A 19,593-nucleotide genomic window follows, 5' to 3' on the forward strand; every position below is an offset into this window, starting at 1 on the left:
TCTTTTATATGTGCGTAATACAATTCACTCTTTCCTTTGGCGCAAGCTGAAGTTGTCCTCCAGTTAAGCTTTCTGTACGGAATTATGGCCAGGAATTTGGCTTGGTTTTCCAGGCGTATCTTAAAAAAAAAAAAAAAAATTTAAGGCGCGATAACCTCCGAAGGGATCTAAGGCCGAGCTTCTCTTCCAATTTGCGTCGTGCTCCTCTTGATTTTTCCCTACAAATTGGCCGGACGGGACCTACATGTTTTATGCCGACTCCGAGCGGCATCTGCAAGGCAGATGAGTTTTCACTGAGAGCTTTTCATGGCAGAAATACAATCGGAGCGCTTGCCAGACACTGCCGAGGGGGACCCCGCTTAGAAAAATTTTCTTCTAATTGAAAAATCTTATTTCTAAAATTTTGATGTTGCTTTGCCCGGGAGTTGAACCCAGGGCATACGGTGTGATAGGCGGAGCACGCTACCAGCACACCACGGTGGCCGCGTATCTTTTAGTTCTGGTAAATATAACGGTAATATTTTGTATTGTTTGGTATATGGCGAAATCCGCCAAACTTTGTTTTTTTTTGGAGAAAAAAATTTTTTTTTTCACGCAAATATCTTTTTGTTAGGAACATTGAGGGGTAAATTGGAGCTATAGTGCATCGCCGTTACTCGTCTTACATAATGTCTGAAAAAAATATAGCCAAAAGATCTAGCAAAAAATATATAAATTGAGGTCGTAATGTTAAGTATACATTTATTTCAACACTTCTGTACCGATTATATCGAAATTTTAACAAAATATGGAGATATATGCAGCTTTTAGCTATGTAAAATGTTTTTTGATATACGAGACCCGGTTTTTTAGATATCGGTGAAAATATAAAACCGAATAACCACCAAATATTTTTTACTGCAAAGTTTGCAACACATTTATTTTAATATCTTTCTACCGATTCATTTGAAACTTTAAAAACATATAGATATGTGAACGAAGTATGTTTAGGTAAAAAAGTTTTAATACCCGAGATCCGATTTTCGAGATATTGATAAAAATATAAACCCGGAAGGCCTTAAATTTGTTTACTTATTTAAACACTTCTTTACCGATTGTGTTGAAATTTTATCAGGATATACATATCTATATGCGGTATATTTAGGTAAAATTTTGTTGATACCCGAAACCCGGTTTTAGAGATATCGGCAAAAATATGAAACCGGGTGACCGTCAAATATTTCATTCCCGTTTGTTAATCTTTTCTCTAAACCACAGTAGTATACCATCAATTGCCTCATATTGGAATATTCTCTCAAGGAAAGTTATTGATGTTTGTACATGGGGCAAATATACGAAATTTCCGACAAAAATTGGAAATCGTAAAAAAGTGTAGAAAAAAATTTTATTTTTTTTTTAATTTTTGTACCAGATTTGTGTTTATTTTCATTTACTTTTAAATAAAAACTGGTTTAAAAAAATACAAAAAAAATTGTCTGCACTTTTTGGCGATTGCCAATTTTTGTCGGAAATTTCGTATATTTGTCCCATGTACAAACATCAATAACTTTCCTTGCGTGAATATTCCAAGATGAGGCAATTGATGGTATACTACTGTGGTGTAGAGAAGAAATCAACAAACGGGTATAAAGTGATAAAAGTAAAGCTGTGCCCATAAAAAACTATGCTCCTGAAAAAAATTTACGCAACCAAGTGCTTCCACTTTTCTGCCTCTACCTTCAAAACTGAAAGGGGCACATCGAATTTGAAGCCCCAGGTATTTTTAGTCCCTGATAGGCTATTATCGTGCATAATCCAAATTTCAATACTCAATTGCCTCAAAAAGCTATAAACAAAAAACTGTCAATATTGAAAATGACAAAAAAAAAGTATCGCTACTTTGATTGATGATAGTTTTGAGTATTGGAGGGGCACATTATTTTGCTCATACTTTTAGAATCTCCGTCTCAAAAACAACATTCAGTTCAAATTCCATAGCGTTTCAGCGATGCCTCAAAATTTTATCGGAAAAATTCAACAAAAAAATTAAGGGTATCGCTTGAAAAAGTGTAAAAATCGATGTTTTTTACGTTTCGAAGTTCTGCAAAAACTTAGTATCAACTTTCTTCATTTTTAAAATCATCAGGTAGAATAGTCAAAAGGTCAAACTTAATGCCCTTGTACTTTTTTCTGGTCTTAAGTTTTTTGGCCCGTGTGTAAAACCCGAGTATTCAAAAAAGTAAAAGTTTTTGGGATTTGCCCATATACGACAAGCTTAAATTTATCAGAATTGACAATGAGTCCGCATGGGGTGACCCATATGGAAACCTGTTGCAATGCCAACTGCATCAAGTCACATAAAGTTTTCAGAAACTTGCCTCGGTAAGCAATAGCTAGATCATTAGCATATGCAACAATCTTCCCGCTCCTCCACTTGCTATCTCATAATAACACATTTAACGTGAGATTCCATGGAAACGGTTAAAAATCGTCAGTCTGAGGCGTGCTCCTTGCGAGCATAGTGGTAAATAGCATACGACCACATCCGTAGTAGTGAATCAGAGACACTCACTTTTTGGTGATGTAGAAAAATGCTTACTCACATTTCAGTTGAAGCTCAGTATAATTTACTATAATTTATATCGCTGTCCACACTTTCTCCTTCCTCTTCTTTCACTCCGTCGGCTTGAGCTTCATTTCAACACCTTGCTTTTCTATTCCTCTTCTATTTCTTCATCTTTTAGCTTTGAAATACTATTTCTCTTCTTCTTTTTCTGTCAGTCTTCAATTACACTTCCGCAACCCACTCTCTTTCCACCTCCCATCGTCCATACCTTCCATATTTTTTTCTGCTTAAGATTCCTTTCCACTGTTGTTGCTGTTGTAGCAGGGCTTCGCTCAATCCAATAAGCGCTAACGAATTAACATCAATATTCTCTAATGGGAGTACTAGGAGACTTCCTGTTCCAACAGGTTTGGACCAAAGAGATAAGGGTGTTAGAGGCGTTTGTTCCACATCGCAGTTGAAAAGATGGTTGAGGTCATGTGGGGGCAAGTTACAAGCAGGACATAATTTGGGTATTTCGGTTTTGATTTTGGATAAATAAGATTTTAACCTATTACAGTATCTAGATCGAAGTTTAGCTAGAGTGAAGCGCGGCTCCTTGGGGGGTTGTAAGTATGTAAGCCGACTTCTTTCCCATTTCCTCTCCTATGGAATATTTCTTTGTTTTAAATACATTAAATTAACATTAAAATAAACAAGTAAGGAAGGCTAAGTTGGGGTGTAACCGAACATTACATACTCAGTTGAGAGTTATGGAGACAAAATAAGGGAAAATCACCATGTAGGAAAATGAACGTAGGGTAACCCTGGAATTTGTTTGTACGATATGGGTATCAAATGAAAGGTGTTAATGAGAATTTTAAAAGGAAGTGGGGCTTAGTTCTATAGGTGGACACCTTTTCGAGATATCGCCAAAAATGTCGAGTCACCGAGAATGTGTTTGTACGATATGGGTATCAAATTAAAGGTATTAATGAGGGTTTTAAAAGGGAGTGGCCCTTAATTGTATATGTGAAGGCGTTTTCGAGATATCGACCAAAACGTGCACCAGGGTGACCCAGAACATCATCTGTCGGGTACCGCTAATTTATTTATATATGTAATACCACGGACAGTATTCCTGCCAAGGTTCCAAGGGCTTTTGATTTCGCCCTGCAGAACTTTTTCATTTTATTCTGCTTAATATGGTAGGTGTCGCACCCATTTTACAAAGTTTTTTTTCTAAAGTTAAATTTTGCGTCAACAAACCAATCCAATTACCACGTTTCATCCCTTTTTTCGTAGTTGGTATAGAATTATGGCATTTTTTTTTCATTTTTCGATTTCGGAAAAGTGGGCGTGGTCATAGTCGGATTTCGGCCATTTTTTATACCAATATAAAGTGAGTTCAGATAAGTACGTGGACTGAGTTTAGTAAAGGTATATCGATTTTTGCTCAATTTATCGTGTTAAAGGCCGAACGGAAGGACAGACGGCCAACTGTGTATACAAACTGGGCATGGCTTCAACCGATTTCGTCCTTTTTCACAGAAAATAATTATCGTCCTATAATCTAAGCTCCTACCAAATTTCGCAAGGATTGGTACATTTTTGTTCGACTTATGGCATTAAAAGTATCGTAGACAAATTAAATGAAAAAGGGCGGAGCGACGCCCATTTTGAAATTTTCTTTTATTTTTGTATTTTGTTGCACCATATCATTACTGGAGTTGAATGTTGACATAATTTACTTATATGCTGTAAAGATATTAAATTTTTTGTTAAAATTTGACAAAAAAAAAATTTTTTTTAAGTGGGCGTGGTCGTTCTCCGATTTTGCTAATTTTTATTAAGCATATATATAGTAAGAGGAGTAACGTTCCTGCCAAATTTCATTATGATATCTTTAACGACTGCCAAATTACAGCTTGCAAAACTTTGAAATTACCTTCTTTTAAACGTGGGCGGTGCCACGCCCATTGTCCAAAATTTTACTAATTTTCTATTCTGCGTCATAAGTTAAACTCACCTATCAAGTTTCATTGCTTTATCTGTCTTTCGTAATGAATTATCGCACTTTCGAAATTTTCGATATCGAAAAAGTGAGCGTGGTTATAGTCCGATATCGTTCATTTTAAATAGCGATCTGAGGTGAGTGCCCAGGAACCTATATACCAAATTTCGTCAAGATACCTCAAAATTTACTCAAGTTATCGCGTTAGTGGACAGACGGACGGACGGGCGGACGGACATGGCTCAATCAAATTTTTTTTCGATACTGATGATTTTGATATATGGAAGTCTATATCTATCTCGATTCCTTTATACCTGTACAACCAACCGTTATCCAATCAAAGTTAATATAGTCTGTGAGCTCTGCTCAACTGAGTATAAAAATTAACTCAAAATACTGGCCGCATATTTGAAAGTTTTCCCTTCCCTTTTAATCCCTTTATCATTGTTCTCTTTCCCGTTCTTTCTCTTCTCCTTCTTTTCAATTTACTTTATTTATGTCTCTTTCGCCGTCCCATTCATTGCCCTCGATAACTGCTTGGAATAGTTGTGGAGATATGAAGAGTCTGGTTTGTTATATTTAAGATAACTTTACAAATATTGCATGAAGTAAGCACTGTGTATTATTGAAAACCAACCAGTTAAGCGCAAACACATTTGTACCACCAGAAACGACAAATAGTTACATACATACAAACATGCAAGTGAATCTAGCAAAATGGTGTTTAAAAGTAAGATAAGTTTTTATTGGAATTATATACCATTATTATCAGGCTAATCGAAACTATTACTGGGTATACATATATGAATCTATGCACCCCACATATGAGTATCTACCAATGTATCCATAAAATATTTGTAGTACTTTACCAAGTTAATGTGCGAAATTGAAAAAAAAAAGAAATGTTGTCAATGGCAATTGCAAGAATATGAGCGAAAAGAAAATGAAGCAAACCTGAAGTGTTTAAATATTTGCAAAAATTCATGTTCATGTATGTATGTATGTATGTATATGTGAACATTTGTGGTTATTCGATTGTGCGGAAGGAACTACTTGGATGTCATTCGTTGTATTCGTATATACATAGACAGCTGTTATAAAATTTTTGTTTATTTTATACATATTTGCTTTCCAATGAAGCAGAAACCATAAAATTTTACAATTTTCAATTTTACTGACTTTTTATCGTAAGAACCTTGCCACCCTCAGGTGACTAACGTTTCATATCGGTGAAAGCTGCTGGCATTGGATTTGCTTCCAAGTAAAATAATCAACTCCAATGTACGACAAGTTTTAGTACAAAACTCACATCTACAATGTGTGTGTCTCCTTGTTATTATATGATTAAAGCAGAGGTGCACTCAAGAGCTTTGGGAAACTATTCGGCGTTCAACCACATTTCATGTGAGCGCCACGACGGAGTTTCAGCAAAGCAAATGATCAGTCAGTTTTCGGGTTTACTTCAAGCAGTAAACATCTTATTCGCATATTCTCTACTACAATATTAGTATTACAATATTCTGCTTGTATACACATATACCACTACAAAAAAAGCTGCGGTTGTATTGAAAGTTGTTTTGACGTTGTGCAACTCTGGACTGTAGTAGATATACATATGTGATGCAAATTTTCTGCAGAGCTTATATATACGAACAAGCAGACCCGGAAGACGTTATTCTGTCCTAAATTTGGTCTACCTGCATACATTTTAATAAACTTTTTCGGTCTAACTCTGCCCTCCCCTCCCCGTCTTCACTTTTTCCTAATCCTTTATTCACTCCTTTCTCCGTCTTTTTCGCTTCATCTGTCTCATTCTATCTCTTTCTCAGTCTCCTTCTCTCCAACTTACTCTGAACTAAAGCACACATCAACAGCTTCAATTTGATATAAAATAAAAATAAATGTAAGGCGCGATAACCTCCGAAGAGATCTAAGGCCGAGCTTCTCTTCCAATTTGCGTCGTGCTCCTCTTGATTTTTCCCTACAAATTGGCCGGACGGTACCTACATGTTTTATGCCGACTCCGAACGGCATCTGCAAGGCAGATGAGTTTTCACTGAGAGCTTTTCATGGCAGAAATACACTCGGAGCGCTTGCCAGACACTTCCGAGGGGCGACCCCGCTTAGAAAAATTTTCTTCTAATTGAAAAACCTTATTTCTAAAATTTTGATGTTGCTTTGCCCGGGAGTTGAACCCAGGGCATACGGTGTGATAGGCGGAGCACGCTACCATCACACCACGGTGGTCGCTTAATGTAAAAACACATCCTAGTGTTACCCTGATCCACGTTTTCGCCTATATCTCGAGACCATAGTCACCAATAGGTATGAAAACTACCTCGTACTAAAGCACCCATATTGTACAAACACATTCCAGGATTACCCACGTTACGTTACGGTTTGATCTCAGGACCCTAGCATTTGTGCGTCGATCGCAACCAAAGCTATGTAATAACCACCGCGTGAGGTATACGCAACTTATATGAAAGTTTAAACAAAATCGACTGACGCATCTCTTCAAATACCGGGGATCAACTAACACACATTTTAGCCTTTCTTTTTATATATATCGATATAATGAATATAGAATACGAACGAAACTTTCTTTTACTTCAAAGTTGTCAAACCGATTCAGGACAATTTTAGAATCGTTTTCGAAACATTATTGGTGTCTTTACGGATTTGATGCCACAAAATTACTTTGAATAGTTTACAGTCTATTTCGCGATCAATTTAGTACTATTTGAAGCCCGTTATGGGTTATCTTGTGAATATCTTTAGAATATTTTGGGAATATCTGCAGTACTTTTCGGAACTGTTTCGGAATAGTTTTAATATCGCTTTTTAACTCTTTCGGGTTAGTTTTGATCGTTTTTGAGATTTTTAGGTTTGTTATAAGGATATCTCGAGATTGTGCTCTATATTTTATTTTTTATTTTTCAGAACTAATTCAAAAGTTTTTCAAATTCATCTCAGGACCGATAATTGGTCATTGCATTTGCAATTTAGGATGAAATTCGTCTAGTTTTTGCGATAATTTTGAAACCATGTCGAAAAATTTAAAGTTATATTCTCCTTATACTTTAATAATTTTGACATAGTTTCAAAATTATCGCGAAAACTAGACCAAATTCATCCTAAAACAAAAAAACTAATATTAATGATCATAAAGTAGAACAACAAAACTTATTACCGTCATCCTAAGAATACCGATGAAAGCTGCTGAAATAACAAATTTTTACCACCACTAGAATAATATTCAAAACTGTGGATATGCCACAGATTTTGCGGCATCGTGGTTATAAGAAAGAAGTAGTGAACGTAAGTTTCTCATTAAAATTAAGTGAAGTGGCCAATTAAATAATTTCTTTTAACAGAAAAAGTAGTTAAATTGGTTGAGAATCTGTTATAAATACAGTTTTTTCTCTGTGGAAATTACCAAACAAGTTTGTCCTCTGGACAAAAGCTCGGTTGATCTAATCATAATGCAATAACATTTATCAAATGTATGTTGATTCAAGAGCAACGAACCCGGTTGGTTGATTTTACTAGTGCTGTTTTTGTTGTTGTATGTTGTTGTAGCGATAAGGACACTTCCCGAAGGCCTTGGGGTGTGTTATCGTTGTTGATCGTCCTTTGCCGGATCCAGATCCGGTACGTTTCGGTAACAAGCACCATTAAGGTACTAGCCCGACCATCTCGGAAGCCATTAGGTATGACCATATTAAACGTTCTAGGCCATACCGCCCTCCCGTTCAAAGGGTCGCGCTAAACAACCCGGTATACCTTCCGCGAGTATATTCTAAAGCCCTTAAACCTCTGGGGGGGGGGGGGGGGGGGGGGGTGATTTTTTATTATACTCAGCTGAGCTGACTAATCGAGATAGATAGATATACAGTGAAATTCCCCATTACGAACAGTCCTTATAACCGGACAGCTCCAATAACAGGATAGATTTTGGGCACACAGGTTTTTCATTCATTTTTTCATACAAATATCATCCTAGTAAACGGACACTCTAATAACCGGACGCGGACAAAGTATTTCAAAGCATTTTCATAAAAAAAATTTCTCATAACCGGACAAAATTCAAAAATATCACAAGCAAGCTTTGTTGTTCATTATAGAAATGAAATAGGTGATTCCCCTTTTAACATTCCCCTTTTAACATTCAAGCCGTGTGCTTCAAATAGAGGGAAGTTTTCCATTCAGTTTGTTGTCAGTTGCATGCGAATGGTTGCGTTCAAAGTTCGTAATAATATGGCGCCAAAAAAGAAGGTACTTTCTATTATTAATGTTTTCGAAAAAGATAAATTATCAGTATATGGAGTTGCAAAAAGGTAAAGTATAGTGAGCCCAAAAATTTAGTAGTAGTAGGTACACGTTTCTTTTGCTTTGAAAGGTTCAATATTGGCAAAACACAAGCTGCTGAAATCAATAAAAATAAAGAACAAATTCGTTATAAATAGGAATCTGGAGTTAATCTTCATCAAAAAAGAAGTTTTCTTATAGAGGGTGGCTCTGAAATAGATAAGATGGGTTTTAATTGGCTCGCTAAGGCTAGAAGTCAAAACATCCCACTTTGAAAGCAAGGCAATGGAAATTGCAGGCAAACTGGGTGTACCTAATTTTAATGCTTCAGATGGATGGTTAACAAGTGGCGAATAAGGAATAATGTTGCTTTCAAATGCGTATCTGGTTAAGTTGCAGATGTAAACCAGGATGGTGTCGAACAGTTTAGGACAAAACTGCCATCTCTGTTGACCGGTTACAAGCCTCAAGACATTTACAACGCAGATGAAAGTGGCTTTTTCTTTCGTGCCTTACCTGACAAAACCCCCTCTCTTAAATCCGAAAAATGCGAGGGCGGTAAACTACCAAAGGAAAGACTCACAATTTTGTTCTGTGCTAACATGGCTGGAGATAATATCGAGATATCGAAAAAGTGTCATAATTCATTACCAAAGACGGATAAAGCGACGAAACTTGGTAGGTGGGTTGACTTTACATCGAAGAATAGAAAATTAGTAAAATTTTAGGCAATGGACGTGGCATCGCCCACTTTTAAAAGAAGGTAATTTAAAAGTTTTACCAGCTGTAATTTGGCAGATGAGTATGTAATGTTCGGTTACACCCAAACTTAGCCTTCCTTACTTATTTTCATTATATTCTTTCAAACCTACCAGTTGTTGCGTCTTACATGTTACTTATGATTAACTTCCCATTCTCCTAAAAACATTGACAAACATACATTTTACTACGCCCCCTAAACATATTTTTTAAATATTCTTTTTCTTAGTATTCATGGTATTAACCTAGCGCTTTAACAATAAATGCTGGTAATAATGACACCGCAAAGAGGAGAAGAATTCCGTCAAACCATCAACTTAAGCGGATTTTTATAAGTTGTAGGGTAATTGAAAATATCCATGCACACAAAGTAATTTATGTTAATGTAGATTGAATACGGGCGTGAAAAATTAAAACAAGCGATTGATCGCAATTGAAAAATCTCAAGAAAATAAGCGGATTTATATTTTAAAGTAGGTGGTTTTGTTAAATAAATACCTACGAAGCTATGTAAATATGTATTGATATATGTACAACAAAGCGATGTGGAGAAACAAGCTTCGGCTATAATGAGATTATTCAAGCACGGTGAGTAACGATTTAGGTACATTTTTCGAAAAAAATGGTTATGGACATTTTTGAATTTCTATGCGCTTTGAATTAGCTACAGAGAGAATAATTTACCTCAAAATTTCAGACAATAGTGGTGAGTGGTGTTTAAACAAATTGTCAAGATTACTTTTATTTTTATATATTTAAATAGAGTATGAATCCTATAGAGTTAAGAGAGTGAATAAGATCCAAATATTATATGATATGGATAGGATATGAGTTAAATCACGTAAACTGGACCCCCCATTTACCACTTGATCACAGAAATAAAGTCCATGTATTTTTTTCATAAGTAGGCACCATGAAAAATTGAACCCCAAAATATTTTTAAAAAATTTTAATTTTAAGGGTACTTTTTTAAAAAGAAAATTTTTGGTACTTTTTGTTCAAAAATTTATTATAAATCAACCGTGAAAGGTAAATTGATGAAACTTTGAGGGTTTATTTTTAAACGTTCATATTTTATTAAAATATTTTTATCTTAAAAAAATTTACTTATTATCACATTTTTAATTAACTTTGAAATTTTTAAAAGAAAATTTAACTGACTTCGCGGCCTCAGAATTGATATTCTTTTTATGATTTACATGCGATATTTATTTAATATTAATATTCCAAAAGAAAATTTTGATGATCGCTATTAGTTTAAACAATACCACCTCGCACGATAGAACGGTGCGCGACCAGACGACATGCTACGTTGCAGTATAAGACAAAAACAATGTGAAATATTTACCACAGCGCGTGGGCGCCAGACGCCACGCGCAAACGCGACAGACTGTGTTGCAATCGTCGCGAGGATACAAACTAAACCAATTTTAGTATGTTTTTCTTTTATTTCAGCGTATTTAGTGAACGAGTTAAGAAGTAAATGAGATTAGGTTGTATAAAAATATTATTGCTATAGTTTTGGTGTTTTAAAATGGGTCAAAAAAAGAAGTGTTGCAATCCACTGAATAAAAAAAACCATAAGAACATTATAAAAGACTTAGTTTTTATTACAGCTAATCGAGCTAGTGATTTTAAGGGTTTTGTCGGATGTAACATGTGCAAATCTTGTGTCAGATCAATTTATCTAGGCCGCAAGTCTGCAATACCAGAAAATTCTGGCGAAAATCCGTTAAATAACAATTTAAATATTGATGTGTCCAAAACAGAAAATAATGAGATCCAATATGATAACAAGAAAGACCCAACCTTCAAATGTAATACTGTGTATAATCAGTTAAAAATTGATAACGTTAATAAACTACTTTTGGAGATCGGGGAGCCACCAGTAAAATTGAGACGAATGTCGAGTGTAAAAGAGCTGTTGTAACTTCTGTGAGGAAATTGAATGGTAGTGATATTAATCATAATAATTAAAATGAAGCTCTTTTAACCAATTTTAAGTCTGCTTTTAACAAAGCAAATAATATATCCGAAAAAATCCAAGTGTTGACTACTCTTCCGCTGGATTGGCCAATAAAAATGATAAAACGTGAATTCAATGTTTCAAAAAGAATGGTACAAGCTGCAAAAAATACTATAAAAAAATCAGGATTTGCGTCACAGCCTGAAACTAAAAAAGGCAGAAGTCTGGACAATTCAACAGTCAATCGCGTAAAAAAATTTTATTTGTCTGATGAGTTTAGCCGTTTGATGCCAGGAATTAAAGACTGCGTTACGGTTTTGGAAAATGGCTTAAGGCTTCGGAAACAAAAACGTATTTTACAATTTAATATTTATGATTTATATAAAAAATTCAAAGAACTTTTCCAAGTGAGAAAATTGGGCAGACCAGATTTCAAACTTTACGACCACGGGAATGTATTTCATCTGAAAAAAGCGGGACACATAATGTGTGTGTATGCAAAATTCACCAAAACATGAAGTTACTATTACAAGAACTGAAAAGTGAACTAAGAAAAAAAAGAATTGATTTGTTTAACTGATTTGATTCAAAGCTCTGTTTGTGCGCAACCCACATTATTATGTTTTTTTTCTACGTGTAAGAAGTGTTCAGAAGCCTATTTTGTTATTGAAAAGCTAAAATTATTGACCGAAAGACATGAGATTATGGAAATATCTTTTAGTCAATGGAAAAGTATCGACAGGTAAGAAAAAGGATGATTTAGTCATCCACATAATTACTGACACTAGTTATAAAACAATAAGGTCTTAATTAAATGATTAAAACATGTCTACTTCTTCTTAATAACCCAACAGCTTTTCTTTGAACTATGCAGGCGTGAAGTCGTTGAAACGACATATTCTAAAGAAGAGTTTTTAAGAGTTGAAGAATAAGTGGCCAGAGCTTTTAAAACATGATTTCGTGGCAAAATATCAAGCGTCTTATTTCTCTAAGCAAAAAGAATCTTTTGACGCTGGAGAGTTTGTCGTATGTCTCGATTTTGCAGAAAACTATTCGTTTTTTGTGCAAGACGCCATTCAATCTCATCATTGGTCTAACGATCAGGCACAATTCATCCATTCGTCGCGTATTTAAAAAAAAAAATGGAGAAATAAAGCATGTAAATTTTGTAATTATTTCTGAGAAAGTTGGTCACGATGCTAGTGCGGTACATCTCTTTAATACAAGACTGAATAAATTTTTGAAAACTAAATTTGGTGGCGATAATATCAAAAAAATTATGTACTTTTCCGATGGAGGGGCTTCCAGGTATAAAAATAAGTATAACTTTGTCAACTTGTTAAGTCACGAAAAAGATTTTGGTGTTAAAGCCGAGTGGAATTTTTTCGCCACATCACATGGCAAAGGGGCGTGCGATGGCTTAGCAGGAAGTGTAAAGAGGCAGGCTTATCGTGCCAGCCTACAACGTGACAAAAGTGAGCATATAACAACACCGCGATCACTTTTTAATTGGGCGGAAAGTTCCTTTAAAAAAATTAATTTTGATTTTTGTTCCCAAAAATATCATGACTTGCATGAACGCAAGTATCAACAAAGATTTGAACGAGCACTAACTATAAAAAATACTCGTCAATTCCATAATTATAAGCCGCTAAACGATGAATCACTGCAATGCAAGCTGATATCAGAAGATGAGAAAGTTTATGTAAATAAAGTTTTAAAAAAACATTAAGAAAACGAATGTATATACATTTAAAAATTATGTGTCTAGTTCATTCTTTCTCTTTTTAATGTATTATCCACTATTTTCATATCATAAATAAAGAACTGTGTTTAATAATCATGTAGGTATGCTCGTTTTTATTTGTTTGTTTGTGGTTGCAACGTAGCATGTCGTCTGGTCGCGCACCGCTCTAGCGTGCGAGGTGCTGTGATAAAAAAATTCATATTGTTTAAACTAATAGAGATCATCAAAATTTTCTTTTGGAATATTAATACTAAATAAATATCGCCTGTAACTCATAAAAAGAATATCAATTCTGAGGCCGCGAAGTCTGTTAAATTTTCTTTTAAAAATTTCAAAGTTAATTAAAAATGTGATAATAAGAAAATTTTTTAAGATAAAAATATTTTAATAAAATATGAACGTTTAAAAATAAACCCTCAAAGTTTCATCAATTTATCTTTCACGGTTGATTTATAATTAATTTTTGAACAAAAATTACCAAACATTTCAAAAAAAGTACCCTTAAAATTAAAATTTTTTAAAAATATTTTGGGGTTAAATTTTTCATGGTACCTACTTATGAAAAAAATACATGGACTTTATTTCTGTGATCAAGTGATAAATGGGGGGTCCAGTTCACGTGATTTAACTCATATGTGACTTGGCACACATATAGCTATGGTCTGTAAAGATCTACTGGGTCAGACTTTTTTCAATTTCGTTCCGGTTACTTTTTAATAATTTTGTTACCACTAAAACGTTGCATATATTTTACCTAGAAATATATTGTCTAATATAAGGGTCATGTAGATCGTGCTCTGAGCAATATTTTGAAATATAGGCGAGTTATTGGCGCCTCGGGCCTATCTCTGAATACATTCGATTTCGATGAAAATGAAGAAGAGTTTAAGAATTGTTTTCGAGACCATTTTTCATATCATTAACGAACTTTTTCAAAATCACTTGCAAGTATCTTGGATAATTTCTTCCGGTATCATTCCGTTACTATCTTCAGAACACAACATGTTTTCCCCGTTGCGTGAACCCAGGATCTTCGGTATGGTAGGCGGAGCACGATACCATCACACTACGGTTGCCTCCGTTTTATTTTTTGTTTTACGTTAATTGAAAAACATGTTTCTTTATTCATAGAATCCGGGCTTGTGAATTTGGAATCGATGTTTTGAGAACTACATATCTTTCTTCGTTATTCTAGCTACCAGAAGGTTTTTCACTATATGTTTATTAGTATTTACCTACATATATTTCTAGAGAGCATTCACTTAATATAATTTATATACGCTCCTAAAGCATTAATTTAAGTAGGTATTTTGGTAATAACTTAATTTTAAGAAAACGTTGTACATTTTTTTTTTTTCAATATTAATAAATTTTTGTTTACTTTGCTTTCGTTTCAGGTATGTACTCAAATAATCAAATTTCTCATACACTAAAGCATTGAACTAAATAAGGTTTGTTATTCCAAAAATGTCTTTCTAATATACCACAAAATATTTATAAAATTCTACGCGCAATTCAAAAATGAATTTAATGGGCTCACTAATGCGTGATAATTAAGACGCACAAAGTTACTGAAAATAACGTCAACACCCCCTAATATTGAAAGAAACGCCCACACCATAAGAAGGATGAAAATGTCAAGTTCACCATGGGGAAACACAAATCACTTTAAAAACTGTAGCAATTACAGTCTACGAAATAAGCCCACACCTCAAGTACCGATTCGCTTCTTAGCCACAATGCCCAATTGGCACGCACTCTGGGTCAGGCTACTTAGTTTTAGAATGCTGAGGTCTGCCAAAAATTATGACAAAGCTATGCGCAGGATTTGCTTAGCGGCTGGCCTGCTGTTGCTTCTATATAAAGGCATATAGGCTGACAAAGCAAAAAAAAAAACAAAAAAAAAAAAACACGATAATAAATGTCCCCATTAACAACACCTATCCATTTGGTGAGAATTTGTTATGACTTATTTGTGTTTTGCTGAGTTGGAAAAATAGCAACAAACACAAGCATTTATCGTCCGTCAGACGCAACACAATTCATAAAAATATTTTTGCTTGTGCTATGGAACGTTATTGTTGCGTGTGAAGAAATTAATAATCAAGTAAGAGACGCAGTCGAACAAGAAAGAAAAACAAAGAGGTGAAGCTAGTTGTTGTTGAGAAGAAATGCTAAAGCGACTTAATACAGGTTTAAAGAATTAATAAGATTGGTTCCAATTTTCATTTTTTAACCCCATATAATGTACCAACTACCTGTAAAGCTTGATGGGTTGACATACAAGTGTAAATCTAGAAGCTAATGTTTGAGCGCGCCCAAGCGGGGAAATTAGACCTCAAGCATAATAACCGAATCCATCAAATTATTACATTTTCTCAGCTGCGAATAGAAATCGATAGATGGTTCAAAAAAGTCGAAAATTTTTCGAAAACTTTCCAGTAACACGCCGATAAGAAATTTGTAGCCTTCTACTAATAAATCGAAAACTTTTCGATAACAAATTGCTTAGTTTTCGATAACATGTCGATGCTTTTTTGTTAAGAAATAGATAACGTTTCGTTAACAAATCGATAACACGCCTATAAAAAACTGTTAAAGCGCCGATAACAAACTAAAAATCCCAAAACTTTGATAATAAACTGATAAATTTTCGATAACATTTCAATGAATTGTTTATGAATAATCGAAAACTTTTCGATAACCAATAGTTAACTTTTCGATACAAAGTAAATGCCTTTTCGATAACAAATCGATATAACGCAAATGCAAAAATTTGTACACCACTGACAAACAAAATGATAACTTTTCGAAAACAAATCAATAACATTTTTAAAATATATCCTTATTTATTTGAAAACAATAGATAATTTGTCTAGAAAAAAATGCATAAAGTTTCTTATACTTAGATAGCAAATTGATAGTTTGAGAACGAAAAATTACACTTGCAATGACATAATGCCGAAATCGGTGCGACTTTAAACCAAATATGAACAGGGACGACGGAAAATCGTTCCAATATATATCAACTACCCACCCTGTCGGAAAATCACCTAAACAAAATGAGAATGTAAAATTACACTGAAGTGGGCATAATATCGAAACCGGTTTGTATCCAAATCAAATTCGACAAATGATGACGAAAAATCGTTCTAATATATGTACACCAATTATCAACGCTGTCGGAAAATCAAAAAAACAAGGTGAATCAAAGCTCGTTCATACCCCGTCAGTAACACACCGATTAGGAACCAACAACTTGTCGATAAGAAATGGATAGCACGCCATAGCCATTCTGGATTCTATCGTGAGCAAAGATGTTTACACACCAAAAAACTGTAATAGTTGTTTAGTTTTAAAAACTTTCATTGCTTTTCTATCTCGAATCGATTAGAATATCATCTTTGAAGCTATGTTTATTTAATTTGTATTCCTATTTTCCGTTACGATCTGCTTACTGCACGAAACAAAGCACCATTTTTGTCCCTTTTTTCAAAGTACCCCTATTTGAAGTATACTTGCTTGTTCAGTTTACTATTTGTTTTAACTTCACCTAAGTTCAAACACTAATGGAACAGGCAACACTTTTAGGGATGTACTTACAAACATCCAAATAGGACCCAAGAGTCTGTGAATAAATAAATACACACAAATACACTAACAACATGAATATACAAGAAAATTGAGGTTTACTTCCATTCTACTTTGCACCTGTCACTAAGCCTAAGCCACTCGACCGTTATTCGCATTTCACCTGCTCCTTCTATTTTGTGCTTATTGGTTTTATGATTGTTGCTATATTTTAAGTGTTGCTTCACTTGCGTATGTGTGTGTAGTAACTAGCACATTGCTCCCATTTATTTAATAAGCCAATTTATGCCACATATACCGCAAGTGCACAATCAAAGGAGGGTCCAGTTCGCCATTACCACAATTCACCTTAAGCAATTTTTTATTTTTCCAACACTAGCTACTGACTGCTTTTTTGCCCCCTTCAACTCGCATACGCTTGTCCGTTTCACCTGCAATCTGTTATTTTCGCTTAATAAACGTTTTACGCCTTTTTGGGGCTTAACTTAGTGCCCTTACACATCCTGTACTTTCTCCTTTAGAATATTAGTCATGTGTGTGTTTGAAATAAAAGTTTGGTTGTATGTATTCACCATTAATATGCCACTTTAATGTTGACTTTTCTTGTTACCTTATGATATTTGATTGCTCAGTCGCCATATTGTTTTCAAAACTTTGTTTGAGTCAAGGGAGTATACCCTTCCTTCAGCTAGCAAATGAACTAATAACGTCAAATAAGTTTGAATTGGTAATCAACAGTTTTTCACCATACAAATCATCAGGTCTAGATGGAAAATGCCTTATTAACGGTTCATTTCTTAAACATGCTTGTATCTATACTATACTTTGAGTCATCTAAATCATTTTAAGATACTAGTAGGTACCGTAATAGGATATACTTCTTTTACGATAGAAAGCCGGCTCCCCGGGATCTCGGATCAGCGCTGTTGGGGCATGGTGCTGTCGGTCTGGAATTGTTTATATAAATATTTGTGCCTCTTATGCATCTCTCCTATCTTATCTCTTTGTCAAAGTGCCGAGGATTTGAGCAAGATGCATCGAGGTATTGACGCAGGAAGATGCATAGCTTTGGTCAAGGAAGTACAGTTTTAAGTAATATCGAAGTAAAGGCAGTTCGTCGTCAACAGTGTATCAAACATTGTTGCAATGGCTGGTCAGAAGAGGTTGGTCACATTCCTAAATTGTGATAAACAAATACATATCTCATACTGATTAATACCTTAATCAGATATTGAGATAAAAAAATCAATGAAAGAGGGTTACTGAGACAGAATCTGGACTCACGGTGGAGTTGCCGACCAACCGGGTGCCATTTACCTAGAAATGGAATGGCGTGGTATAGATAGGCCCTCGGCTTCACCAAGGCTGGTTGACTTGAACACCCAAATTCAGCCCATTTGTACTAACTTTGTTGAACCGTTGATCAAAGAATACTGATCCGTGTTTAAGTACACCGTGGGGTTAGGTCTCCCATGACAGGTACCCACGCAACTTTTACACTAGCATCTCTTTCACACAAGTATTCGACTGTAAATGTCGGGTATCCTATTTCAGCCTTAAAAATTGTCTAGTGCGATTGCTTATCTTGCTTTCTTTAAGATCTTAGTATCTAGTACAATTTCTTCAAATCATTTTTGATGTCCTTTTGTAACAACACTTTATCTATGAAAAATGCCAAAAGAGGAAAAAAGAACACAGCGACAAACTAAAATTTTGTTAATGTGTCACATTTGGCATTTAAAGTGTTGATTTATATCTTGGCCACAAATTTGCAGTTGTGATTTAATGTGTTGAAGGCATATGTGATATTTCAATCGCGCGACATTTCGACTTTCTTTGCACGCAAACATAAATAGCAACTTTTGTGTTGATATATGTACATACTTGCATGTATGAACTATTATATTCAAGATTTGTTAGCCTTTTGATTTATAGAATTCGATGTCAAACGCGATAAGCAATGAGGTTTTCAATTCTAAATAACTTGGTTAGCCGTTGTCACTATCTTGAGATAAGAGCTAAAATACTGACTACAATTATATTAGAAAATAGCTTTGAATTAATCTCATACATATCTACTTGCTAAGGAGTAATATTAAGCTCTTAAGCTTGTTTAAAGTATTCAATATGATCGTGTCCGATCGAGGCAAATATAACTTTGGCCACATTTTTTATACCAAGCATATCGTTAAAGGCTCTGAGGATGAGCCTGAAAATATATTTTTTCTGATAAAAACATTTTTTCTAATAAATATATAAATCCAGTTAGAAACATCAAGACGGGTTAGAAGGATTTCGAGGTAGAGTATTCGAAGAGTCAAACAAATCGTTTTCACGGCAGTCGGGCTAATACCAGAAGTAGCTATAACTGCAGGGTATCGGATTCCTATTTCAAAATGGACTGACGTCCGACATACTAGGAGATTTTTATCGCAGCTATGACAACGACCACAAGGCGGCTTTCAGTTGCAGGTTTATACGTAGAAAGTTCTTATAAGATGGCACTGGAGTCAAGTTTTTGAAAAAATATGAATTATGGTCGGATTCGTTATATGTGGTACTAGGCATTAATAGAGCCAAATTATTAAAAAAAATTCCATTTATGGAGAAGGAACATATTGACAGTAGGAAAACGAATTTCAAAACGATACTTTACCATAACGATACTTATTTTATTCGAT

The 19,593-nt window shown here is 34.7% G+C and overlaps 1 protein-coding gene across 2 annotated transcripts in view; it reads left to right on the top strand.

Annotated features, from left to right (window-relative positions):
- The window catches only part of LOC137238021 (sterile alpha motif domain-containing protein 5-like), an 801,561-nt gene that overhangs the window by 699,999 nt on the left and 81,969 nt on the right, over positions 1-19,593 (top strand). Inside the window, exon 3 of one of the 2 annotated variants that reach the window (XM_067762532.1) lies at positions 14,719-15,171. The exons of the other annotated variant lie outside the window; for it this stretch is intronic. Coding sequence (XP_067618633.1) covers positions 14,719-14,754 — 36 coding nt within the window. The 3' untranslated portion in view covers positions 14,755-15,171. Of the gene's footprint in view, positions 1-14,718; positions 15,172-19,593 lie in introns of those variants that run through there. 2 annotated transcript variants of the gene reach the window in all.

The sequence above is a fragment of the Eurosta solidaginis genome, chromosome 1, assembly GCF_040869045.1.
Source record: "Eurosta solidaginis isolate ZX-2024a chromosome 1, ASM4086904v1, whole genome shotgun sequence".
In the NCBI taxonomy this organism is placed as follows: Eukaryota; Metazoa; Arthropoda; class Insecta; order Diptera; family Tephritidae; genus Eurosta; species Eurosta solidaginis.